The 27120-nt window shown below is 39.7% G+C and overlaps 1 protein-coding gene across 4 annotated transcripts; it reads left to right on the plus strand.

Annotated features, from left to right (window-relative positions):
- The first annotated feature begins 67 nt into the window (after positions 1-67).
- MED1 (mediator complex subunit 1) lies at positions 68-24961 on the plus strand. 4 transcript variants are annotated; one of them, XM_047845399.1, is made up of 17 exons: positions 68-277; positions 2704-2810; positions 5187-5265; positions 8721-8775; positions 8879-9011; positions 9731-9759; positions 12433-12504; positions 13159-13233; positions 13681-13754; positions 14115-14204; positions 15579-15690; positions 16570-16694; positions 16955-17073; positions 18066-18267; positions 19807-19902; positions 20021-20126; positions 21464-24961. In XM_047845399.1, the coding sequence occupies exons 1-17, from the start codon at positions 253-255 to the stop codon at positions 24714-24716; spliced, it is 4752 nt and encodes a 1583-aa protein (XP_047701355.1). In that variant the 5' UTR covers positions 68-252; the 3' UTR covers positions 24717-24961. The 4 variants fall into 4 exon arrangements, with proteins under 4 accessions (XP_047701355.1, XP_047701356.1, XP_047701357.1 ...); XM_047845400.1 differs by lacking the exons at positions 68-277; positions 2704-2810; positions 8879-9011 and having other exon boundaries at positions 5195-5265; positions 21464-24960; XM_047845401.1 differs by lacking the exons at positions 68-277; positions 2704-2810; positions 5187-5265; positions 8721-8775; positions 8879-9011 and adding an exon at positions 9042-9291 and having other exon boundaries at positions 21464-24960.
- Positions 24962-27120: the final 2159 nt, after the last annotated feature.

The raw sequence follows: 27120 nt of genomic DNA on the forward strand, positions 1-27120 counted from the left end.
CCCAACCCTTTTCCTAGTCTCGCAGGATCACGGTTAATCTCGCGATATTTGGGAAGTTCCGTGGGGAAAATGGCGGCGGCCGGGAGCACCCTTCTCTTCTTGCCGCCGGGGACTTCAGACTGAGCCTTCTTGGGAAGAGTGGGGACGGCTGGTGCCCTGCGTTCCGAAAGCCCGAACCAACTTGGTTCCCTCGTTAGTGGTGGGGGAGGGCTTATCCTCTTGTGTAGGACTCAGGACCTCCCCACCGTCAGGATGAAGGCTCAGGGGGAAACCGAGGGTGAGTGACTTGAGGGGGAAAGCAGGGGGCGGGACACAGCTTTGGGGAGCCAATCTGTGGAAGAAGCTGGGGGGCCTACGCTCCCGAGGTCGTGGAGTCCAGGAGGCGGGATAGGTGTCAGTTTTAGATTCTGACTGTGCCTTCTTTGGCGGTGAAGGACTCTGACTTTGGGGTGATGCGGGCTCCCAACTTATGTGAAGGTTTCCTGCTTAGCTAGGGGCAATCATTTGGGCCTCAGGACGTTTTTAACCTAGAGTTAATGGAAGATCAGGCGAGTGAATCTATAATTTGCTTACACCTTGTTTTAGAAGGGACGTTTGAATAATGACGTTTAAAAATATAATTATATTATTATAATGATATAAAGCTGTGTGTCAAATATTGGAGGATGTTTCGGCGTGAGTGAAATGATAGGACCTTAAGATTTTAAAAGCCAGTAGTTCTATAGAATGTCACAGTGGTCAAACCTTGTACTATTGTATATTTGTAAAATGCGTTGAATTTATCGTTTCAATGGCTAGATTAACAACTGCTGAAAAACAACTTTTCTGTTGGAATCTTAGAATCTATAAAGTTTTACACTCTTAACGGCTTCCTTAGTATTTTGGATATAGTTCTGTTAATAAGAATCACTGTATCAGTGTTTATCCATCTTTTCCACTTTGAGCTTTGTTAGATCAGCGGCCTTGCCTTACTCATGGTTGTGTAGTCCCTGACCCAGAACGTGTTTGATATGAGCGTTTGATTTGAGCATTCGTATAAAGTACTTATCATCAGGCTTCTTAAGGAAAAGGGGGGTGGAGAGTGTATTTTAAAGAAGAGGAAGAAGAAAAGTATATCCTTTGGTGCAGAGGACTGATGAGTGTAAAAGGGAAACTCGAGACAGGAATTTCATGTAGTTTGCTCACTAATGTATCTCCAGCACATAAAATAATGCTCGAATGAGTGAATCTTGGAAGTGGGAATTGCCAACAATGTGTTCAAAACTATATAAACTGGCTGAAACAGTTCTCAAACCAGTTTTCCAGGATATGAGGACATTGGAAGGAGTTTGAATCTTGATTTAGAAAATGCCACTGCCTTAACTCTGATTGCTGACATTGTATTCATCTTTCAATGTCAACATCAACTGTCACTTTTTTTGTAATATCTCCACAACTAATAATGAACTTTTCCTTTTTTGCATTTGAGTAGTAATGTGTTTCTGTTTTTAACAGCATATCTCATTTTGCTCTGTGTCATGGTTATTTCCACTTTAACTTAGGTACACCCCCTCACAGATGTCATCTTAGTCGTATTGTGTGTTTTGCATTGCCAGCAGTCTCTAGCACATGTCCTTGCTCGTATTATATTTCAGTAATAATAATTTTTAAAAACCCTCACAGATGTCATCTCAGACATATTGCGTGTGTGCGTTTTTTAAGTTTATTCATTTTTTTTTTTTTGAGAGTGCATGAGAGAGAGGCAGAGAATCTCAAGCAGGCTCCATTGTCAGCACAGAGCCAGATGTGGGACTCAGTCTCACAAACCATGAGATCATGACCTGAGCTGAAATCAAGAGTTGGACGCTTAATGGACTGAGCCGCCCAGGCACTCCATATTGCAAGTTTTTGTATTGCCAGTGGTCTCTAATACAGGTCCTTGCTCATACTAGAAGTACACGAATTAGAGGAAGGGTCAGCTATATTTCAAAAGTAAAAATTTAATGAAAATATAAATAAAAACTATATTTCAATAATAAAATAAAAACTATCATTCAATAATAAATGTAATAACATTTCAAAAATAAAAATCAACTAAATTTCAATAATGAAAATTATAATTCAGTAATAAAAATTAAAGGGGTTGGAGAGCATAAGAGCTTTGTTCACTCGCAGGACAGAAACCGAGGTCTTTTCTACCTTTCTCTTACCTCTACCGGAAATTTATCCTTTAGTTGTTGACATATTTCCTATCCATATAGGTTTAGTTTGAAAAATCAAAATGACAAATACAGCCTGTTTTCTTGATAATACATATATATTGATCTATTAGAGTTACATCAAAAAATTTAAAAAGCCTGTATTTCACATTGAAAACCAACTAACCATAGTAAGGCCATGTTCAAATGTATGCTCTACATATATCATGAAATGATTTTGTCACTAAATTGTAGTCCTGATCCTGAAACATGATTAGAGGTGATTCTTGTTTTGGTTTTCATTAAAAGACTGAATAGAAACCAGTTATGTTTTAAGGAGTTCCTTAGACCCCAATTTCTGTGTTGTCTCGTTAAAAATAAATTATTTGTATGTTTTGAAGTAAATGATATTGAAAAATATTTTAACTGAGTTCTTACCAAGGATGAGGTATGGGGGTTTCTTTTGCAAGAAGAATTGAAATGTCTTGAAAGAGTTTCTAATGATGTTTTCTAATTTGTATCATAGAGTCGGAGAAGCTGAGTAAGATGAGTTCTCTCTTGGAACGGCTACATGCAAAATTTAACCAAAATAGACCTTGGAGTGAAACCATTAAGCTTGTGCGTCAAGTCATGGTGAGGATTATGGTGGTGGATAAAGTGTTGTGCTTAGATAATTACTTAATAAGCTAAGCTCCCCATGTAGACTTTTTCAAACCAATTATTATAGTGTGTCCTCAGTCTTATTTATCACAAAACACCTGAGTACATGGTGCACATCAACTTGAGTCTACCTAAGAAGTTCTGTTTATAAAATTATGTTAATCATGAGCTATAGTACACTGGGGTACTTCAGGCAAAGGTGCTTAGAAATACACCTAGGAGAGACACATATGATAGACTGATGTAGGGAGACCTTTGTTCTTCACTTGCTATTAAGCTCCTTGAGTCTATTTTTTTTTTTAATTTTTTTTTTCAACTTTTATTTAGTTTTGGGACAGAGAGAGAGCATGAACGGGGGAGGGGCAGAGAGAGAGGGAGACACAGAATCAGAAGCAGGCTCCAGGCTCTGAGCCATCAGCCCAGAGCCTGACGCGGGGCTCGAACTCATGGACCGCGAGATCGTGACCTGGCTGAAGTCGGACGCTTAACCGACTGCGCCACCCAGGCGCCCCGCTCCTTGAGTCTAATGTGATAGTATTTTCATGTATTTACACTGCTAGTAGAGTTTGCGATTAATTCTTAATAAGCTTCACCTGTTCACTCTGTCAACTACTACTTCTTGAGTCATTTATCAGTATGGGGAGCCCTTAAATGGAAGTTAAGTAGAAGATAAGGGGTAGTGACTGGATGTTAAAAGTTCATTCACGTGATTCCAGTGGTAGTCAAATGATGTAGGAAAACTTTACTTCTGTGATTTGACCTGGGTAATGATGGGGCGGGGGGGCGGCGGGGGTTCACTTTGTGGTAATTCATTCATGGATCTCTTCACTTAAGATTCATATACTTTTCTGTATATATGTTATATACTTCAGTGAAAGTACCCCCTCCTCCCCACCAAGTCTTAATTTGGGTCCATAGTAAGTTCAGTTTAATAGATTTATTAGTGTTTAATGTGATCATATCAGTATAGCTCCAGCAAAAGAACTAAATTTGCTGTCAAAAGACCTATATTTGAAGTTCTTAGTAGCTATGTGACTTTGAAAAAATTATTTACTGGGTCTCAGTTTTCTTATTTGGAAATAGAGGCACACAATACCAGTTTGCTTTTCCACATAGTTTTATTTTGAGGATTGAGTGAGATAATGGATATTAAAGTGTGGTGTTGCTTAAAGATTTATGTAACTAAATTCGAGAAATATATGTATATCCTTTGGCTGAAGATTATGTACATAAAATATATATGTATATTTTAATGTTTTAAAAAGAAGAATGGCTATTTTTCTTGTCTGAGGATTCAGAGGTTGTCATTTTTATACTACAAGGTAGTCATATTCTAGTTGGAAACATGCTCTGTAAATGATATTGTCATTAGACATCATGAGATAGAGGAATTCGAGATGGCTACTAAGACCCTCTCATGGGGTACCAGTGTCTTGGTTTTGGGGCACCATAGCTTCTACTGTCTACTTCTCACTCTGCAGATTCAGAAACCTAATTTTGTTGGTGTATTAAGACTTTGAAGAGTTTTCAACAACTGACATAGTAACAAAATCTCAGTAGACTAAATGTAAATCAGAATTCCAATTTATTAATCTACCACAGAGAGTTTATCTTTCCAGTTACCAGAATATTGGTTACCATTGTGCAGAGCAACCCCGTATCTATTCAAGATACAAGGGAAGCCAGATTATTAATCAGATGTTTGTTTGTTTCTTAGAACAAAGAGAGATTTAGGACATGGAAAGGCCTGAAAAACTATCTTTGTATCATAAAGCTGTTCACATTTCTAGAGAATAGAATGTTCTGCAGAGAGGAACTTCTTCTTTGGATAGAGTTAGAAAAACTATGTCAGATCTTTTGTTCTTTGGGAGTCCCTTTTTCTGGACTACACGTTCTGTTTTTTAGAGTTACTCTAATTTTACTAAGGTCTGGTTATATTTCTTAGATTACACAGAAATCACCTTGTTAGGTTTGGGAATTGCCAGATCTCCTGAGCCACCCTATTTAACTGACTAAATTTAGGATGTAGTTACTTCTGCGGGAAGCTGATCTCATTTATTGTATTTGATTCTTCCTAATCTAAAATAAGATCTGGGCATACTTTTTTTCTACCTTCATGTATGTGGATATGGATGTATCCATGTTTATGAACTTTTCCTCCTGTGGAAGGATGGACAGAGTAACAGGAGTCTATAGATTATCAGAGTATGTAGAGAATATAGAGTATATAGACCTATAGCATATAGTCTGAGGATTATCCTGAAATATTACTACTAGGATAAGTCCATTGACCTGAAACACTGTTGGCTTGGTTAATTTCTATCTTGAATGTTTTCCTACTTATTATAGGAGAAGAGGGTTGTGATGAGTTCTGGAGGGCACCAACATTTGGTCAGCTGTCTGGAGACATTGCAGAAAGCTCTCAAAGGTTTGTAAACATGTTTGAAATATGTTTTTTTTTTTTTTTTTTTTTTAAGGTTTATCTTTGAGAGAGAGCAAGAGGGAGAGGGGCAGAGAGAGGGAGACAGGATCCCAAGCGGGCTCTGCACTGACAGCAGAGAGCCCAATGTGGGGCTTGAACTCACAAACTGGGAGATGATGACCTGAGCCGAAGGCAGAAGCTCAACCAACTGAACCACCCAAGTGCCCCTGAAATATGCTTTCTTAAAATGCCCAGTTTTTATAAAGACTATTTTATACTTACATGAGAAATATAAATTGAGATAGATAAACTTTCTTTGCTAGGTGATGTTCTTGTTTTCACTATGGAGTTGAGACCACCTCTTAATTTTTTTTTTTTTTAGTTAATTTTTTCAGAGAGATAGAACAGGGGAGGGGCAGAGAGAGAGGGAGAAAGGTAATCTCAAGCAGGCTCTGCACTGTTAGAGCAGAGCCAGATGTGGGACTCGAACTCATGAACTGTGAGATCATGACGTGAGCTGAAATCAAGAGTCAGATGCTTAACCGACTGACTGAGCCACCCAGGCACCCCAAGATGAGATCTCACCTGAAATTTTGAAACATTTATTTTTGGTCCTATTTGGGAGACTGGTAGAGACTCAAAAGATAGTTGATGGAGGGTAACTATAAGGTAGCAAGGGAAAGTTCTTTTTCTTCACATGTTCTCTCTGTCTTTTTTTTAAATGTTTATTTTTGGGAGAGAGAGACCGTGCAAGTGGGGGGAGGGACAGAGGGAAACACAGAATCCAAAGCAGGCTTCAGGCTCTGAGCTGTCAGCACAGAGCCCAATGCGAGGCTTGAACAAACAAATTGTGAGATCATGACCCGAGTCAAAGTCAGACTTTTAACTGACTGAGCCACCTAGGCGCCCCCAGTTTCTTTTTATAATGTTTTATTATTTATTTTTGAGAGTGAAAGAGACAGAGCACAAGTAGGGGAGGGGCAGAGAGAGAGAGGGAGACACAGAATCCAAAGCAGGCTCCAGGCTCTGAGCTGTCAACACAGAGCCCAACATGGGACTTGAATTCTTGAACCGTGAGATCATGACCTGAACTGAAGTCAGATCCTTAACTGATTGAGCCATCCAGGCACTCTTCTTCAGATGTTCTCTTCTAATTAACTTGCAATAAGAAAATGGACATTTTGACTCTAAAGGATTTTTACATTGTTATGGACAGTGTTTTCAGGAAAGCAAATAAAATTTAAATCATGAGCTTGAATATTTATGATTATAATTACTACTTCTGTGTATTTTGGGAGAGAAATGAAAGTAAAAAACAGATTTTACTCTGATCCATCACAAATGAACTTGATTCAGCTGAATAGTTCCCCCCCACCCCCACCCCTTGGGTTTTCTTTGACATCTCAAGTCTGAGAGTAGGTGCCTACAACCTTCATCGCCCCTTCTAATGTTTCCTTTTCTGATGGTTAAGAATCCTTGTTCATCAAAATGTAGAGAATCCCACTTTGCTTCTTCCAACTCAACGTAGAGTCTCAATGTTAAGAAACTGGTAGCCCTTCCCAATCTGTGGAAATACTATGGTACGTAGAGGCAGAGGCTGTTAACTTTTTAACTGTGGTAAAATATACATAACATAACATTTACCCTTTGAACCATTTAAAATTATAGTTGAGTGGCATTAAGTACATTCACATTGCTACATAACCATCACTACCATTGTCCATCTTCAGGACTTTTTCATCTTCCCAAGCTGAAATCCTGTATTCATTAAACAGTAATTTCTCCTTTCTCCCTCTCCTCAACTCCTTGTAACCATCATTCTAGTTTCTCTCTGTAAGAATTTGTCTACTCTAGATACCTCATGTTAGTGGAATGAAACAGTATTTGTCCTTATGTGACTGACTTTTCACTTAGCATAATGTCTTCAAGGTTCATCCATTTTGTAGCATGTATCAGAATTACCTCTCTGTTAAAAAAAGCTAAATAGTGGTGCCTGAATGGATCAGTCAGTTAAGCATCCGACTCTTGATTTCAGCTCAGGTCATGATCTTATAGTTCATAGGAATGAGCCCCGGGTCAGGCTCTGCACTGATAGTGCAAAACCTCCTTGGGATTCTCTCTCTCCTTCTTTCTCTGATCCTATATTCCAGCTCTCTCAAAATATATTCATAAACATTTTTTTAAAAAGCTAAGTAATATTTTGCATGTGTATACCACATTTTTATTCCTCCATTCATGAATGGACATTTGGGTTTCCACCTTTTGGCTGTAGTGAATAATGGTGCTATGAATATTGAATATTTCTTTATGTTGGTTTTAGTTTTGATGTTAATCTTCCTTATTCTAGCATTAGCAGATACATGTGTCTTTTTGAAGTTAAAGATAACTTGTCCCAAATGAGTAATGCAAAAGGGAGAGGAAAAAGGTCCGATAATTTTTTCAAATAGATCTTTTTTTTTTTTTTTTTAATGTTTATTTATTTTTGAGAGAGAGAGACAGAGAAAGAGCAGGGGAAGGGCAGAAAGAGAGGGAGACAGAATCTGAAGCAGGTTCCAGGCTCTGAGCTGTCAGCACAGAGCCCAATGTGGGGCTTGAATCCACACGCTGCAAGATCATAACCTGAACTGAATCTGAATGCTAAACTAAGTCACCCAGGCGCTCCAAATAGATCTTTTCTAAATTTTTTTTTTTTTAACATTTATTCATTGTTGAGAGAGAGAGAGAGAGAGAGAGAGAGAGAGAGTGAGTGAGCAGGGGAGAGGCAGAGAGAGAGGGAGACACAGAATCTGAAGCCAACTCCAGGCTCCGAGCTGTCAGCACAGAAACTGACTTGAGTCTTGAACTCACCAGCTATGAGATCTTGACCTGAACTGAAGTCAGAGGCTTAACTGAACTGAGCCACACAGGTGCCCCCAAAATAGATCTTTTTAATTTTTTTTTAAATGTTTATTTTTGAGAAAGAGTGAGACAGAGCACGAGTGGGTGAGGGGTAGAGAGAGAGGGAGACACAGAATTCGAAGCAGCCTCCAGGCTCTGAGATGTCAGCACAGAGCCTGACGTGGGGCTTGAACCCACAAACGTGGGATCATGACCTGAGCCGAAACCAAGAGTTGATGCTTAACTGACTGAGCCATCCTGGAGCCCCTCAAATAGATCTTTTTAAAGTGAGCTCTGTGCCCAACTGGGGCTCAAAATCACAACCCCAAGATTAAGAGTCGCATGCTCCACCAACTGAGTCAGCCAAGTGCTCCTCAAATAGGTCTTTTTTTTGACCCTTACTATTTAGGTCACAGCTAAGTCTTAACTTATGAACATACAAAAATTCTAAGCATTTGAACTGTTGGATGTAATGGCTTGAATGTATGGATATACTCCTTAGGATGTTTTGGTTTTTGAAGAATAAAATTTAAGTTATTTGGAGGATTTTGTGATTTCCTTTTTTTTTTTTTACCCTTTCCTAGTAACATCTTTACCAGCAATGACTGACCGTTTGGAGTCTATAGCAAGACAGAATGGGTAAGTAGTCTATCTTAGGCAGAAGTATTTAACTTAGTGTTGACTTTGGGTGGCTTTATTTATGTGTCTTCTATTAATTTTTGTTTTGATTTGTTCCTGCTAGACTGGGCTCTCATCTCAGTGCCAGTGGCACTGAATGTTACATCACGTCAGATATGTTCTATGTGGAAGTGCAGTTAGATCCTGCAGGACAGCTTTGTGATGTAAAAGTGGCTCACCATGGGGAGAATCCTGTGGTATGTGCTGTTGATATTTCACTGGAATCTGTGGGGTTTACTTAGGGACATTAATTTTAAAATGAATTGTTGGGGTTTGAAATAGCTTGGGCTTAGGTTTTTTCTTGAGCCACTGTAGAGATGATGTGATGGGCTGTAATGTAATGTCAATAGCTCTAGAATGGAATTTAGAATAACATGGGTCCATCTCTGACATCATCCAAAGGCTTTGACAAGTGGAGACGCTAGAGGAACCCTTTCCATTTCATATCAACAAACATGAGCCGCAATTGAACAATAGGTGCTGGGGATATGGAGATAAATAACTTAAAGTTCTTATCCTCAAAGAGCTAATAATCAAAAAGGACAGATAATCTTGTACATAACTAATGTCTCTGAAAAATCTTGTAATAGAGATGAATGTTTAATGTGTGTAACCAAGACAGTTGAATGTGGACTCCAAGGATGGCATTAAAGAGAGGTCCTACTGTTTTAAACAAACTACTGAAAGTTGATTCCATTATAAACTAGTTCATATACTTTGATCTTGAATTTCCCACCCCAACCCCATGGTTTACCAAGTAGAAAGAAGCTGCTTTTTGATATCTTAATATAAGGATCATCTGTAGTTTTAATGTTGTTGTTATAAAGCATGTGCTATTAATAAAAGAGAAAAACTTTTGATGTCTTCAAAGGCCTTAAAGTAGTTTAAAGTTTTAACATGATTTGTTTAATTTCAGAGCTGTCCAGAACTTGTACAGCAACTAAGGTAAGCAAATGATGTTTATGTTCCCTGATACTGGCAGACAATGCTGTTCTTTATAGTTGGGTCTTGAGGCTGGTCAGAAGTTATTATCTTTATCAAAAGAAAAGAAAAAGTTTACTCTCCTGAGGAACATACTTATTTTCTTAGGTCAAGATTTTTCAGTCTATGTTTGTTCACTTTCAGTATGGACTTAGCTTGGTTTCTCAACTTAGTCTATCCCAGGATTTTGCAACCTTGGCGGTATTGACAGTTTGGATTGGAAAATTCTTTGCTATAGGGGACTGCCTTGTGCAATGTAGGATGTTTAACCACATTCTTGCCCCCCCCCCCCCGCCACTAGTTGCTAGTAGTATCTATCTCCTGACCTGTGACAATAAAAAATATCTCTAGATATTGTTAAATGTTCCCTGGTGGGCAAAATCACTCCTGGTTGAAAACTGATCTAGCCTCAAAAATTCTGTGTGCAACAAAAATAAATAGAAACTAATTATTGAATGAGAGAAGGCTTGAGAGAATTGAGTCTATGTCATGAAAAGAACTTATTTTCACTTTAATTTTGAGAAAAACTGTCTTACATTTAAGGTGTATGTGTGATAAACTCCCATCATAGGAAAAGTACTAGGCTTGAAGAGTTTCTTAGCAGTTAATGGCATTTCCTTCTGGATTATCCTTTCCCTTTAAATTGAGTGGAAATTTACTTTCTGGGATTTTGAAAAAGTCATTACATCAATTTTATGTTTTAAATATAGCAAAGTTCTCAGATACTACGTGGAAATGTCTTAAGGTGTTAATAGTGAGGAAATAAGTTTTACAGTCGGCCTTTGCAGTAATCATTTTAATGTGTTTCTAGCCAAATGTGCCAAGTTTGAACCACCTTTTAAAAATTGCAATGCAACATAAAAACCTTTTTATAAGTCTAGCAACAGGTGTGTTACCAGAATAGTCCAGAAAGCCAATACTTCTGGTTCTAATCCTGGAGTAGGAGACTGCACCAATTTATGAACTAACTGGTGGTGTTCTAAAGTTAATTTGTAAGCATGTTTTGAAATGGGAACTTCAGAAAGAATATTAGCCCTTGTGTGCAATTTTTAGTCACTTTGTATAGGTGATAATTTTAAGGTAGAGGGTTTATTTTGCTGCTGTTCTTGTTTCTTTTTACTGTCTTCATGGCATTTTGGGTAGTAAGTGCTCATATTTGCTCAATAAATGCCTGACCAAATATCTGACATTGGTAGGGCAATTTAGCTTTCAAGAAACTTTTTTTTTCTTTTAAGTTTGAAATAAGATACAGAGAATTAGAGTTGTTGAGTTGTGTTGGATTCCTGAGCCTGCCCACAGAGCCTAATTGACTAAGAATCCAAACCCGAATATTGGGTTCTAGGAAGCAAGGGGTCTAGGTAGTAGTTTTCTTTTTTCTGGGGCAGATCTCGTCATAGGAACATTCTCGAATATGTGGCTTGCCTCCATAGTGCTCATCTCCTTTTCTCCAGGCCTCTCATCTCTCTCCTAGTGTTCATTTTCCTCTCTACCCTTAGATTGCCATATGCATGCAAGTATTCTATTTTCCAAATTTATTTGACTTCCATTTCCTCCAATCAAAAGTTTTTTTTTTCCCTCACAACATTCAATCATCTCAGTTACATATTAAGAGGAAAAGAAAGTGATTTATTTATTTATTTATTTATTATTTATTAATTTTTTAATGTTTATTTATTTTTGAGAGAGAGAGTGTGAGCCAGGGAGGGGCAGAGAGAGAGGGAGGGAGACACAGAATCCGAAACAGGCTCCAGGCTCTGAGCTGTCAGCACAGAGCCCGATGTGGGGCCCGAACCCACGAACTGTGAGATCATGACCAGAGCTGAAGTCAGACACCCAACCGACTGAGCCACCCAGGCGCCCCAGAAAGTGATTTATTTAAATCAAGTCTCATTATGTAGGAGCAAATTACTGTAATATATGAACTTTTAGGTCTTTTTGACTCTTTTGTACTGCTTACAAGTACCTTCTCCAGAAAAATGGGAAGGAGAAAGGGAAACATTTTTTTTTTTGCTACTTTTTTTTTTTCTTTTTTAACCTTATTATTTTGAGAGAGAGCACGCGTGTGTGTGCGCGCGCGTGTGGGAAGGGGCAGAGAGAGAAGGAAAGACAGAATCCCAAGCAGATTCTGCCCAATGCAGGGCTCGAACTCAAAAACTGTGAGATCATGACCTGAGCTGAAATCAAGAGTTGAATGCTTAACTGACTGAGCCTCCCAGGTGCCCCTTCTTTTGCTACTTTTTTTTTTTTTTTTAATTTTTTTTTTTTCAACGTTTTTTATTTATTTTTGGGACAGAGAGAGACAGAGCATGAACGGGGGAGGGGCAGAGAGAGAGGGAGACACAGAATCGGAAGCAGGCTCCAGGCTCTGAGCCATCAGCCCAGAGCCCGACGCGGGGCTAGAACTCACGGACCGCGAGATCGTGACCTGGCTGAAGTCGGACGCTTAACCGACTGCGCCACCCAGGCGCCCCTCTTTTGCTACTTTTGATTGATGCTAGAAAACTTTGGCTGGGGGGAAAAAGAGTAAAGCAAATTATTAAAATTAGTTTTATATAGCCATGATTTTTTGGTACTTTGCATTAAGATTGAGTAGTAATTGTGTTTTATTCTCCTCCTTCTTTCCTGAACTCCTTATAGGGAAAAAAATTTTGATGAATTTTCTAAGCACCTTAAGGGTCTTGTTAATCTTTATAACCTTCCAGGGGACAAGTAAGTATTTCTTTATTTTTTTGCTTTTGTTGGAAAAATTCGTATAAATATACTTGTGCTTAAAAACTTGCCGAGTCTTCTGCCCTATCTTATTTGTGATTTCTTCTCCTACTGACAACCTATAGCTTCCAATTTTATATCTTTTGAAGGTATTTTAAATAAATAATATCTGCATTAATGGATATAATGCTAAAAGACATTATAATCTTTGAGATGTCTTCAACATGTTGATTTTTTTTAGGTTTATTTATTTTGAGAGAGAGAAAGAGACTGCAAGTGGGGGAGGGGCAGAGAGAGGGGCAGGGGAGAGAATCCCAAGCAGGCTCTGTACTGACAGATGTGGGACTCCAGCTCACGAACTGTGAGATCATGACCTAAACGAAAGTCGAATGCTAGACCAACTGAGCCACCCAGGTGCCCCAACATGATTTTTAGGCTGAAAAGAAATTAGTTGTTGTTGAACTTGCTCATCATTTTTATTTTTAACCTACCTGGGGTTCTGTTAACTAGCTTGGGTCTTTCAAATAGAATTGCCTTCAAGGGAATGTTAATGTGTGTGTGTGTGTGTGTGTGTGTGTGTGTGTGTGTGTGTCTGTGTGTCTGTGTGTATGTTTTTCAACTCTTTAACTCTTGTTCTCTTCATCTACTTTCTAGCAAACTGAAGACTAAAATGTACTTGGCTCTCCAATCCTTAGAACAGGATCTATCTAAAATGGCAGTTATGTATTGGTAAGACTGGCTAAGGTGTCAATTCTGTTGAATTGTACCTTCTGGGTACTTTGTTCTTAAAGCTTTTCATCTAGGGTGTTACTAGGGTCCTCTATCATATATCTTGTCCATCTCATTTTACTTCCCAAATGATCACATTCCATTTTCTGAGTATTGGTATGTCCAAGTTGTTCGTTGGTATTCCATCAATTTTATTTGAAGACTTGTCAAACCTGGCCTCTGGTCTTATAAATAATAGTCTACTTATAATTTTTGTTCACTGTATTACATACTGGTTTATACTTGTAAGTGATCTCTTCGAAAGTGAAATACAATTGCTCTATGCCCAGTTATAAGAGTCATTAAATTAGTATTCTAAGAATTTTAACAGCTGAATTCATTAATACATTGTGCACTAATACCTTCAGGGCTAAAATACAAGCAAACATAGATCATTTTTTCTCACAGGAAAGCAACCAATGCTGGTCCCCTGGATAAGATTCTTCATGGAAGTGTTGGCCATCTTACTCCAAGAAGTGGGGGTATGTGATCCTACGTTGCTTATTTAGAAAATTGTTTAGTTTTAGTTAAGGGGTCATTACTTAAATTTCACTTTGGGATTACAAGCACAGGGAGAAAATTAGCAGTCTTGTGTATTATTAGATGGTTTCCAAGGTGTCAATGCTTCTTGCCCTCCCCCATTTACATTTTTAAATTGTGAAGTAAATTGTTGGCACTAGAATTAATACTTCTGGTGCCATTATATTTGATAAGTTGCTTTGGAGCATGAATCCTCTTATTTGTGAAGCTATTTTCTCATGTAGTTTTGTAGAAATGGGAATGTTTTTCTATATTTCTAATTTACCTGATAAATATATAGTGATAAGTGTTATTTTTCATAGGTCATTTAATGAACTTGAAGTACTATGCCTCTCCTTCTGATCTGCTGGATGATAAGACTACATCTCCCATCATTTTGCATGAGAATAATGGTAAGGCTTTAACTGTAAAGCAACTGAAGGTTTTGTTCAGTGTTTAAAAAATATTTAAAATAATTGAACGCCCAAGCCTGTGTGTATTTCCTGGTTTGCCATCCCTACCAAAGTTTGCTGTTTCTCTCAGTTTGCATCTGTAACACACACATGCTCATAAGTATATACATATGTACGTATATACATACATACATACATACATAATAGTACAAACTTAATAGGTGCTTATGAACAAGTAGGTGAATGAATGAAAAGATATAAACCATTTGTCTTGAAATAATCCCCTTTAAACATTAAAGGTGAAAAAATTACCCAGCTTACTAAAGAATTACAATAATGGATGGTTTTTTTTGTTTTTTTTTTAAGTTTATTCATGTTTTTTGAGAGAGAGTGAAAGAGAGAGCATGTGCCTGCGGGGAGAGAATCCTAAGCAGGCTCTGCACCGACAGTGCAGACCTCCCAACTCACAAACATGTGAGATCATGACCTGAGCCAAAACCAAGAGTCAGACACTTAACTGACTGAGCCACCCAGGTGCCCCTCTATTTGCTTTTTAATATACTAAAACAAAATGAGAAATGGCCTAATCCCTCATTTGGTTCCCTTATAACTTTAGTCATTGATTATCCTATAATCATAATTCTATTTAAAAGCATTCTGGAGTTGGAGAAAATAAGTAAATGTCGATAATGTGCCTTTAAGGGGCTCCTGGGTGGCTTAGTCGGTTGAGCATCCAACTCTTGATTTCAGCTTAGGTCCTGGTCCCAGGGTGATGGGATTGAGCCCCATGTCGGGCTCTGCACTGAGCGTGGGAACCTGCTTAAAATTTTCTCTCTCTCTCCTCTCCTCCCTCTGTCCCACTCCTCTCCCCCACTTGCACTCTCTCAAATAAAAAAAATAAAATAAAAAATTGGGACACCTGGGTGGCTCAGTCCATTAAGCATCTGACTTCAGCTCAGATCATGATCTCTCTGTAAATGAATTTGAGCCCTGCATTGGGCTCTGTGCTGACCACTCAGAACCTGGAGCCTGCTTCAAATTCTGTGTCTCCCTCTCTCTGTGCCCCTCCCCTGTGCTTGCGTGCACACTCATGCTCTCTCTCTCTCTTTCTCAGAAATAAACATTAAAAAAATTTTTTTAAAATTTTTTTTCTTTGGAGTATATGGTTTCCTGTATTTTGTTTTATTTACTGACAGAAATACTGGTTATTAGAAGGCAGCTTCTCAAACTTCTAAGTCATACAGGTATTATATTATCTGACAAATTAGGGTTAGCAAATTATGCAGAAGGTAGTTTGTTTTTTTGTTTTTAAGTGTTAAGATCCTTGTAATTTGTGTTACTTTGGAGAATACCCCTTTTCTTTCCTATTCTCAGTTCCTCGATCATTGGGCATGAATGCATCAGTGACAATAGAAGGAACATCTGCTATGTATAAACTTCCAATTGCACCATTAATTATGGGGTCACATCCAGTTGACAACAAATGGTAAGTTAAATATACTTCCAGGGTAGCAAAGTTTATTTTTTCCAACTTCAAGCCTGGTATGAAATAAGTAATACTTTCACTTGGCTCTTCTCTCACTTAACTTTCTAGAGATTGGCTTTTTATTTTCTCTTTTTAATTCCTTTTTTCAATATCTATTTGAATGTTCCTGTCTGAAGTCTGCTTATAGAACACATTGTCTATCCTGACAGAGAAGGAGGAGAACTGTACTAATTCCCTTGGTTTAATGATTGCTTCAGTTTTTTAGGTTATCATGGGATTTATATTGTTTTGGAGTCATATTGGAGTAATAACTAGAGAGCCTGTCTCAGGATAGATGTTTGATTAAGTACGTAAGGGTTAATGAATAGGATGTTTTGGAACTGGGGAAAGAAAGTTGAAAGAGTGAACTATTATTTTTTTTAACATCTTATTTATTTTTTAATTTTAACTAATCTCTACACCCAATGTGGGGCTCAAACTCAGGACCCCAAGATCAAGAGTCGCATGCTCTTCTGACTGAGGCAGGTGTCCCCAAAAGAGTAAAATTAAAAAATATTTATTTGTTTATTTTTGAGAGAGAGAGAGAATAGCAGGGGAAGGACAGAGAAAGAGAGGAGAGAGAGAGAGTCCCAAGCTGGCTCCGCACTGTCAGCAGAGAGCCTGATGCAAGGCTCAAAGTCATGAACTGTGAGATCATGACCTGAGCCAAAGTCTGACAGTTACCTGACTGATCCACCCAGGCATCCCCTGAAAGAGTGAACTTTTTTGATAGGCTTTTGTTAAATGATACGGACATGTCTAAGAACAAATGTTTAGATTTTTTATTTTTGTATCAAGTCAAAATCCAACCATCCCCCCCCCTTTTTTTTTTTTTTGAAGGACTCCCTCCTTCTCCTTAATCACCAGTGCCAACAGTGTTGATCTTCCTGCCTGTTTCTTCTTGAAATTTCCCCAGCCAATCCCAGTATCTAGAGCATTTGTTCAGAAACTTCAGAACTGCACAGGTGAGTTTTAAGCATCAGGAGGTAATACTTGTTAAAAGTGTAAAAAACAAACTTCAAATTCAGATTATTTTAGACTTCTTTCAGTCTTGCAGGTCTCAAAAAAGTACTGATGGGTATAAATGTCATGGTGCTGTGTATTAGTAAATGCTTATTAGTAAGTACTTTTTCAATGAATGGATGAATGAAATAGAAGTCACAAAGGGAAAACAGAGCTGTCACCATTTGATGTTATTGTGATCATTATATTCTTGTTTTTCCAGGAATTCCATTGTTTGAAACTCAACCAACTTATGTACCCCTCTATGAATTAATCACTCAATTTGAGCTGTCAAAGGACCCTGACCCCATACCTTTGAATCACAACATGCGATTTTATGCTGTAAGTAAGGCTTATAGATTGTTGTAAGTTATATTTGAACCCAGGATCAGAATCTTCCTTTATAGGAATACTGAGGTCAGAAACATATCTTTTGGACTACTGGGCCATTTTCTAGTTCCTCATTCAGGCAGGAAATCACAGAAATTTCTGAAACATACTGAAGAAAGAGAGCATGAGCTTCCAAGTCAGGATATAACTGTACATTTCATGGCCAAAATTTCAGATGAAAGTCTCATAATGGTATCCTGAACTTTTACAAGCTTTTAAGTAGATGTTAAGAATTTTTTTCTTTTTAATTTATTTAGAGAGACAGCAAGTATGTGCAAGTGGGGGAGGGGCAGAGAGGGAGAGAGAATCCCAAGCAGGCTCTGTGCTTGTCAGCACAGAGCCCAATATGGGGCTCCAAACCCATCAACCGTGAGATCATGTCCTAGACTGAAGTCAGTCACTTAATCAACTGAGCCACCTAGGCACCCCAGATGTTAACAATTCTTAATGTTTAATTCTTTCAAGTGTCATGACCTGAAAAGATCCTTCAAGTACATGCAAAGAAGTCCTGGAATGAATAAATTAAGGAAGGTTCCAAAACCTCATCTGGACTTGAATTTATTTGAATGTTTGATGATAGTCTAGACTAAAGTAGTAGTTCCCAAATTCTGACTGCATTAAATTATATAAGGTGTTTTATTTAAAATATAGATTTTGCACTTAGAATTCAGGAACCTTTTTTAAACAGATTTCTGAGGTAATTTTTTTTAGCTAGGTTAGGAAACCACTAGCAGAACATTTACAAAAAAGAGGTCTTTTCAGCCAAGTAATTGATAACATCAGCTGACCAAATAATTCACTGTGGAGTTTTATTATTCACTAAGGAATTGCGGCTGATTTTTGAGAAGTGGGTTGTCCCCCCCCCCCCCCCCCCCCCATGCTTCTGTGGTTGAAGCATGATGGATGAATAAATAGCATTCATTTCTTTTGTTCTTTTTGCCCAGGCTCTTCCAGGTCAGCAGCACTGCTATTTCCTCAACAAGGATGCTCCTCTTCCAGATGGCAGAAGTCTACAGGGAACCTTAGTTAGCAAAATCACCTTTCAGCACCCTGGCCGAGTTCCTCTGATCCTAAATCTGATCAGACATCAAGTGGCCTATAACACCCTAATAGGAAGTTGTGTCAAAAGAACTATTCTGAAAGAAGGTACTACTTTTCCTTTTGATATAGTTATTGGCAAATGGAAACTTGATTACTCTTGTGGTTCTCTAAATTGGTGGCCTATTATATTCCCTGTAGAACTTTTAAAACTGGTTTCCGTTCCCAAGTAAATTGATATAGAACCTCAGTGGTAGGAGTTGGGAATCTAGTTTAAGCTCCACAAATAGTTATGATAGAACTCATCAATAAATTGGCATTTGGAAACCACTAGTTGTTTGTAATGCATTTATTCTTTCTCTGCATACAGTGATATAATTGGGTACCTACAAGCCTGAATCTTATAGCAGATATGTAAGGTAGAACTTGGGACACTGTAGGAAGAGATGACTTCTTCCTCCCCACCCCTTTATTAAAGTAATCTCTACACTCTATATGGGGCTTTAATTCACAACCCTGAAATCAAGAGTCGCATGTGCTGCCAGGCATCCCAGAGACGATTTCTTGATATCTAAATCAAGGTTGTTTAGGACAATGCTTCCCAGCTTTTAGTCCTGCCTGAGTATATTTCATCTCCCCATTCTTTGGGGAACTTAAGCTTAAAAGGGGGTAAGACCTGTGCCCTTTGCTTTTTCTCCCAGGATTCTGAATGCTGCTATTTTTCAAATGCAGTTTGCTATTAGAAAACTGCATCCTGCTGTCCCTGAAAAGAATTTTGGCTGCTCTAGTTAACCACAGTTAATTTTTTACCTTAGTTGTAAAGCACTTCACAAATAGAAATGTATCAGTGCAAGTGGTAGGCAAAAAGAAACAGGGAAGTTAAATCAGGAGATAGCATTTTTGAGAATAAGAACTGGTTTAAAATGAGAAATTTTAGAGTAATGGCACTGACCACATGCAAGTGTGCTTATGACCCTTCTATGTCATGTATTTGAATCCTGGGAGAATTCTCCAGATGGTTTCAGGACATCTGGATATTAGTTTTCGTAAGATAGTTACAAAGTTAGTCCTGCAGAGATGCATATGCTTTTTTCCAAGAAAGTACATGATCCTTATCTCTGGGCTGCCAGCGTGTTTGGCTTAAGAACCTATGATGATAGTTACATACGTGTATTCGGCATAACTGTATCATTTTACATGATAGCCCCTAGATCCCTGCTTACCAAACTATGGGTTGCATAGCTAACATCTGCAAACACTGATAGCAGGGTTTATTATAGTGGTTCTGGATATCTGCTTATCACAAAGAATGAAAAACTCTTCTTGGCCAGTTTCTTTTCAGAATTCACTTTCAAGGCAAGGTGTTTATATCTGTCAAGGTCTCCAGTAATTTAGGGATCAAATGGCTTTCATTTTAGAAAATGGAAGTTTAGTTGCTTGTTTTGGAGTATTTATAACATAAGCTGGCATAGTCCTTGGAATCTGATTCCTTCTATCACCTCTGAATGATGTAGTAAGTTTTGTGTGTTAAAAAATGTGTGGGATTTAGTTTCTAAGGAGACAGAATTTCTGTATACTTAGGGATTAGTATTTACTTGTATCTAATATTTGGTTGATTATTTTATGATCCTTTTCTTTGCTTTTTAGATTCTCCTGGGCTCCTCCAATTTGAAGTGTGTCCCCTCTCAGAGTCCCGTTTCAGCGTATCTTTTCAGCACCCTGTGAATGACTCCCTGGTGTGTGGTGAGTTGTGAGGGGGCTAGCACTTCTCTTAGGGCAGTGGTTTGGTCCCTTTATTTTCTTTTTGAAAAATCAGAAGCTGAGTCTCTCTCAAATACCTCCTATGTATTTTGTCTTTCAGTGGTTATGGATGTACAGGACTCAACACATGTGAGCTGTAAACTGTACAAGGGGCTGTCAGATGCACTCATCTGCACAGATGACTTCATTGCCAAAGTTGTTCAAAGGTAGCACTGGCCCTTTTCCTTCAGAGTCCCATTAAGAGGAGTATAAGGAGTGCTGTTTTCAGTGTTAGATTGAACTGGAAATTTAGGAGGAGAGCATATAGTCACTGCTTTGAATTCACCTTCCTCTGCTTTAGGATTCAAAAGCAATGTGAGCTTTGGTGTTTTAAATATTATGAGAGTAATAGGAAGTAAGGTAGGTAACTTTAGGCCCAGTGTTAGGGTTCTTTTAGGAGGGGGAGAGCTGAAATAAGATGTAGATTTTTTGTTCACTTACCTTTTGTTTCACTTTTTAACATATGTAATATGTTAAATGGTGGCATGTGGGAAGATACTTAAGGCAGTCAGCTTCCCAGAAACATTAGTATGTAATTTTGAGATTTTTCTGGAGTAGGTACTTATGGCCTATTTTGTAAGTAAATCTTATTGGAACGCAGCCATGTCTGTTCATTTACGTATTGTCTGTGGTGCCTTTTAAGTTCAGATGGCAGAACAGCTGGACAGAAACCATATGATCTTCAAAAGCCTAAAATATTACTATCTGGTCTTTTAAGAAAGGTTGTTACAATGTTCTGGAGCAAAGTGTTTTCAAAAATATGTTTATAAATTTATCTGTAAGATAAAAACTACTTTAAAATAAACAAGATTTTATACCAATAATAGCATTTTTCACAGTATAGTGTTGGGATGATCTAAGCCATTAAAGCTTAGAACTTGATGGGTCAAGAAATTTTTCTAGTGGTTCATTAAGACAAATAGCAATCTCATTAGTCACATGTGAAGCCCCAAAAGGAGGGCATTTTCTTACCAAGTTCATTATCAGTTTTCTTTTAGTTCAGTATGATATCTAATTTGGACTCTGTTTATGGTTGGTTGGTTTTGGTAGTGCTTCAGAAGAGGTTGAGATTGCTTACTAATACAGGTTCTTATTTTATCAAGTTTATTTTTTTGAGAAAGGGTGTGCGTGCGAGCGGGGGAGGGGCAGAGAGAGAAAATCTTAAGCAGGCTATGTGCAGTCAGTGCAGAGCCCATTGTGGGGCTCAGTCTCATGAACTGTGAGGTCATGACCTGAGCCGAAATCAAGAGTTGGATGCCTCACCGACTGAGCCACCCAGGCGCCCCCAGATTCTTTTTAGAATGAATTTGCTCAAAGCTCTGGCATTTTATAGAACTACTCCTGCCTTTTGGGTTACTTGCCTTACCTGAAAATTGCTTAATGCAAACTTTTGATGGCATGTCTGAAACTCAGGCAGAATTAAAGCCTGTTCTCCCAAATAAAAGTTGTTTTCATTCAGCAGCTAGTACATTGGTAACTTTGTTTTTTCCATCTTTTCTTACAGATGTATGTCCATCCCTGTGACGATGAGGGCTATTCGGAGGAAAGCTGAAACCATTCAGGCCGACACCCCAGCACTGTCCCTCATTGCAGAGACAGTTGAAGACATGGTGAAAAAGAACCTGCCCCCGGCTAGCAGCCCAGGGTATGGCATGACCACAGGCAACAACCCAATGAGTGGTACCACTACACCAACCAACACCTTTCCGGGGGGTCCCATTACCACCTTGTTTAATATGAGCATGAGCATCAAAGATCGGCATGAGTCGGTGGGCCATGGGGAGGACTTCAGCAAGGTGTCTCAGAACCCAATTCTTACCAGTTTGTTGCAAATCACAGGGAACGGGGGGTCTACCATTGGCTCGAGTCCGACCCCTCCTCATCACACGCCGCCACCTGTCTCTTCGATGGCCGGCAACACCAAGAACCACCCGATGCTCATGAACCTTCTTAAAGATAATCCTGCCCAGGATTTCTCAACCCTTTATGGAAGCAGCCCTTTAGAAAGGCAGAACTCTTCTTCCGGCTCACCCCGGATGGAAATATGCCCGGGAAGCAACAAGACAAAGAAGAAGAAGTCATCAAGATTACCACCTGACAAACCCAAGCACCAGACTGAAGATGACTTTCAGAGGGAGCTATTTTCAATGGATGTTGACTCACAGAACCCTATCTTTGATGTCAACATGACAGCAGACACGCTGGATACACCACACATCACTCCAGCTCCAAGCCAGTGCAGTACTCCCCCAACAACTTACCCACAACCAGTACCTCACCCCCAGCCCAGTATTCAAAGGATGGTCCGGCTATCCAGTTCAGACAGCATTGGCCCAGATGTAACTGATATCCTTTCAGACATTGCAGAAGAAGCCTCTAAGCTTCCCAGCACTAGTGACGATTGCCCACCCATTGGCACCCCTGTTCGAGATTCTTCAAGCTCTGGGCATTCTCAGAGTGCCCTCTTTGACCCTGATGTCTTTCAAACCAATAATAATGAAAATCCATACACAGATCCAGCTGACCTAATTGCAGATGCTGCTGGAAGCCCCAGTAGTGACTCTCCTACCAATCATTTTTTTCCTGATGGAGTAGATTTTAATCCTGATTTGTTGAACAGCCAGAGCCAAAGTGGTTTTGGAGAAGAATATTTTGACGAAAGTAGCCAAAGCGGAGATAATGATGACTTCAAAGGATTTGCATCTCAGGCACTAAATACTTTGGGGGTGCCAATGCTTGGAGGTGATAATGGGGAGACTAAGTTTAAAGGCAATAGCCAAGCTGACACAGTTGATTTCAGTATTATAGCAGTGACTGGTAAGGCTTTGGGTCCTACAGATCTCATGGAGCATCACAGTGGTAGCCAGAGTCCTTTATTGACTACTGGGGACTTAGGGAAAGAAAAGACTCAAAAGCGAGTAAAGGAAGGCAATGGCAGCAGTAATAGTAGTCTGTCAGGGCCAGGATTAGATAGCAAACCAGGGAAGCGCAGCCGGACCCCTTCTAACGATGGTAAAAGCAAAGATAAGCCTCCAAAGCGAAAGAAGGCAGACACTGAGGGAAAGTCTCCATCTCACAGTTCTTCTAACCGACCTTTCACCCCACCTACCAGTACAGGTGGATCCAAATCTCCAGGCAGTTCAGGAAGATCGCAGACTCCCCCAGGTGTTGCCACACCACCTATTCCCAAGATCACTATTCAGATTCCTAAAGGTACCGTGATGGTGGGCAAGCCCTCCTCCCATAGTCAGTATACCAGCAGTGGCTCTGTGTCTTCCTCAGGCAGTAAAAGCCACCATAGCCATTCTTCCTCCTCTTCTTCCTCATCTTCTGCTTCCAACTCAGGCAAGATGAAAAGCAGTAAATCAGAAGGTTCTTCAAGTTCCAAGTTAAGTAGCAGTGTATATTCTAGCCAAGGGTCTACTGGATCTAGCCAGTCTAAAAATTCATCCCAGTCTGGGGGGAAGCCAGGCTCCTCTCCCATTACCAAGCATGGACTGAGCAGTGGCTCCAGCAGCACTAAAATGAAACCTCAAGGGAAGCCATCTTCACTTATGAATCCCTCTTTAAGTAAACCAAACATATCCCCTTCTCATTCAAGGCCACCTGGAGGCTCTGATAAGCTTGCCTCTCCAATGAAGCCTGTCCCTGGGACTCCCCCATCTTCTAAAGCCAAGTCCCCCATCAGTTCAGGTTCTGGTGGTTCTCATTTGTCTGGAACTAGTTCAGGCACTGGCATGAAGTCATCTTCAGGGTTAGGATCCTCAGGCTCATTGTCTCAGAAAACTCCCCCATCATCTAATTCTTGTACAGCATCTTCCTCTTCCTTTTCTTCAAGTGGCTCTTCCATGTCCTCCTCTCAGAACCAGCATGGGAGTTCCAAAGGGAAATCCCCCAGCAGAAATAAGAAGCCGTCCTTAACAGCTGTCATAGATAAACTGAAGCATGGGGTTGTCACGAGTGGCCCTGGAGGTGAAGACCCAATGGATGGCCAGATGGGGGTGAGCACAAATTCTTCTAGCCATCCTATGTCCTCCAAACATAACATGTCAGGAGGAGAGTTCCAGGGTAAGCGTGAGAAAAGTGATAAAGAAAAATCCAAGGTTTCCACCTCGGGGGGCTCAGTGGATTCGTCTAAGAAGACCTCAGAGTCAAAAAATGTGGGGAGCACAGGTGTGGCAAAAATTATCATCAGCAAGCATGATGGGGGTTCCCCCAGCATTAAAGCCAAAGTGACTTTGCAGAAACCTGGGGAAAGTAGTGGAGAGGGGCTCAGGCCTCAGATGGCCTCTTCCAAAAACTATGGCTCTCCACTCATCAGTGGTTCCACTCCAAAGCATGAGCGTGGCTCTCCTAGCCATAGTAAGTCACCAGCATATACTCCCCAGAATCTGGACAGTGAAAGTGAGTCAGGCTCCTCCATAGCGGAGAAATCTTATCAGAACAGTCCCAGCTCAGATGATGGTATCCGACCACTTCCAGAATACAGCACAGAAAAGCATAAGAAGCACAAAAAAGAAAAGAAGAAAGTAAAAGACAAAGATCGAGACCGGGACCGGGACAAAGACCGAGACAAGAAAAAATCTCATAGTCTCAAGCCAGAGAGTTGGTCTAAATCACCCATCTCTTCAGACCAGTCCTTGTCTATGACAAGTAACACAATTTTATCTACAGACAGGCCCTCAAGGCTCAGCCCTGACTTTATGATTGGGGAGGAAGATGACGATCTTATGGATGTGGCCCTGATTGGCAATTAGGAACCTTTTTAAGACAAAAGTGGCCAGAGAAAAACTAAGTTTATAGGCAAACCACCATAAGGGGTGAGTTAGGCAGGTCTGATTTTGTGTTTAAGAATCTTAAATGGCATGGTTTTGACACCGAGCTGGGTGAATTTAGAAAGGCATAGCCAGACCCAACTAAAGAGACCATAGGGTTTGATTCTGGTTACCAAGAATCACTTTTTCTTTTGCCAGATAAAAGGAAAAAAAAAGTTAAAATACTTGCTTATGAAAGGGAGGGGGTGGGTGGGGCATAAGGAGAGGGAAGGGTGGGAAAGAGTTTTGTGGGAAATATTCATATATTTTTTTTTCCCCTTTTTCCATTTTTAGGCCATGTTTTAACTCATTTTAGTGCATGTATTTGAAGGGCTGGGCAGCAAATGAAAAAGCAATACATTCCTTGATGCATTTGCATGAAGGTTGTTCACTTTGTTTGGGTAGTTGTCCATTTGAGGCATGGGCAAATGAAGGACTTTGGTCATTTTGGACACTTAAGTAATGTTTGGTGTCTGTTTCTTAGGAGTGATTGGGGGAGGGAAGATAATTTTAGCTATTTATTCATAATATTTTAAATCTGTTTGTCTTTATACAGTGTTTCTAATTCTATAAGGTTCAGGGTTCAAAGTGAGGGGAGGTGGAAAAGCAAGGCTTATTTGGTGGTAGGGAGCCTGTAGCTTGTGCTGGTACTGTACCATCAAGCCCATGCAGATTAGAGCCCACCTTTGGAGTTAAGTAGAAAAAACCAAAATGGTATTTTTGTTTTAGGAGATTTATCATAGGGTTCAGACATCATAGGAATATTAGGAATTACCTCCCTGTGGAGGTATTGATTTATAGTCTTGTTTTTCTTTAAAAAAGGCTGGGCTGGCTTTTTGGGATATAAACATGTTTTCAGATGTAGTAAGGTTTAATGTGGTACAGCCTCCCTGACCCAGTGGCATGAAAACCATTACAGAATTAATAGTTCTCCTATTTCCACAATGTGCCAAAAGTCCACATCCCAGCATTTTGTTTGTTGGAGAACTGATGCCATTCCTGAGAGCTGGGCTCCTTGTTTCTCTTTATCGTAAGGAGAAGGAGTCCAGACTTTAATCACTCCACTGTATGCTCCCTTAGATAAAACAGAAAAAATTTGCAGCCATAGTTCACTTAAAACAATTTCAAGCTCACTTGAAAGTAATGGGGGCCTGGAATGCTAGGTGGGCGTGAAGATAAACCCTTGCTACTATGTAGCAACAAAATTGGACCTTTTTGGAGGAATAGGTCTGAGTCTGGATTCTGGGGGACATCAATAAGAAGCCCTTCTCATAAATATAGAAATCCAGGAGACCACATGAAGTGCAACACAAGTTCTCAGTATTTGGAGGGTCCTCTCAAAATTCTGCGGCCTTACTTTGATTTTGACACCTGCACTGTGCCATTCCTGATGATTCCATTCAGGATCTGTATCAGCAGGACGGGGCACGGTCCCCAGCACAACTCTTCTGGATTAAAAAAAAAAAAAAAAAAGCCAGGTGATTCATTTGTGTGTGTGTGTGATAAACGGAGTGACTTCATCAGATAATGAAGAAGATTTCTATATTCAGCTCTTTCTGCAGGTTGGAGTTAGCATAGAGTTGGAAAATCAGCTTTGGCGTTCTTTCCTGACTGTCTCTGATTTCCTCTAGTGTTCTCCCTTTTCTGGTCATCAGCTCTCAACAACTCTGCCACTTTTGTGTCCCAAGGTAATAAGAAGTAGGAAACGAAACATTGCAAAGTGGAGCAAGAAAAGTTATCGGTTACCGTATCAGAGTCAAATGTCTTGGGTGACACTAAGGAGGACATGGGCAAGGTGATACCAGAGTGCTTTATCTTGTGATGCTGATACAGTAGCAGCCTCTCAGACATATAACCAGGTTGGATTTCTCACAAGTTTCTCACCTAGTTTTGAATCCTATCCCATTGGTTTCTGCAGAGAAAAAAAAAAAAGTTACACGGTTTTAAGTTTGTTCTGGGTGGGGAAAATCTTATGGGGAATGTACTACATATCAGGGGCTCAGCTTCCCCAAGCAGAGCCAACAGATACCAAAATGAGTAAACTGGGAAGCTTTTTCTCTCTTTCTGTCTTCATCCCAGATCAAAGAATCCCGAGTTAGGATCTGGATGAAGGATAAGCCCCTGAATTGTCGATGGGCACACCCCACACACTGACCCAGCATCTGAACTTGCTTAACAGGGAGCCGGGGCTAACCTGCTTCACCCTGCCTGAGAACCAGGGAGCACTGCATTTCTTCACAGGGTGGAGGAGAAGAGGCAGAATAAACCAAGCCTGGGACACCTCCCTCCTGTCTAGGTGTACTCACTCTCCTGTTTCAAAGGACTGCAAGGACATGAAGTCAACTTC

The sequence above is a fragment of the Prionailurus viverrinus genome, unplaced genomic scaffold (genome assembly GCF_022837055.1).
Source record: "Prionailurus viverrinus isolate Anna unplaced genomic scaffold, UM_Priviv_1.0 scaffold_35, whole genome shotgun sequence".
Classification (NCBI taxonomy): Eukaryota; Metazoa; Chordata; class Mammalia; order Carnivora; family Felidae; genus Prionailurus; species Prionailurus viverrinus.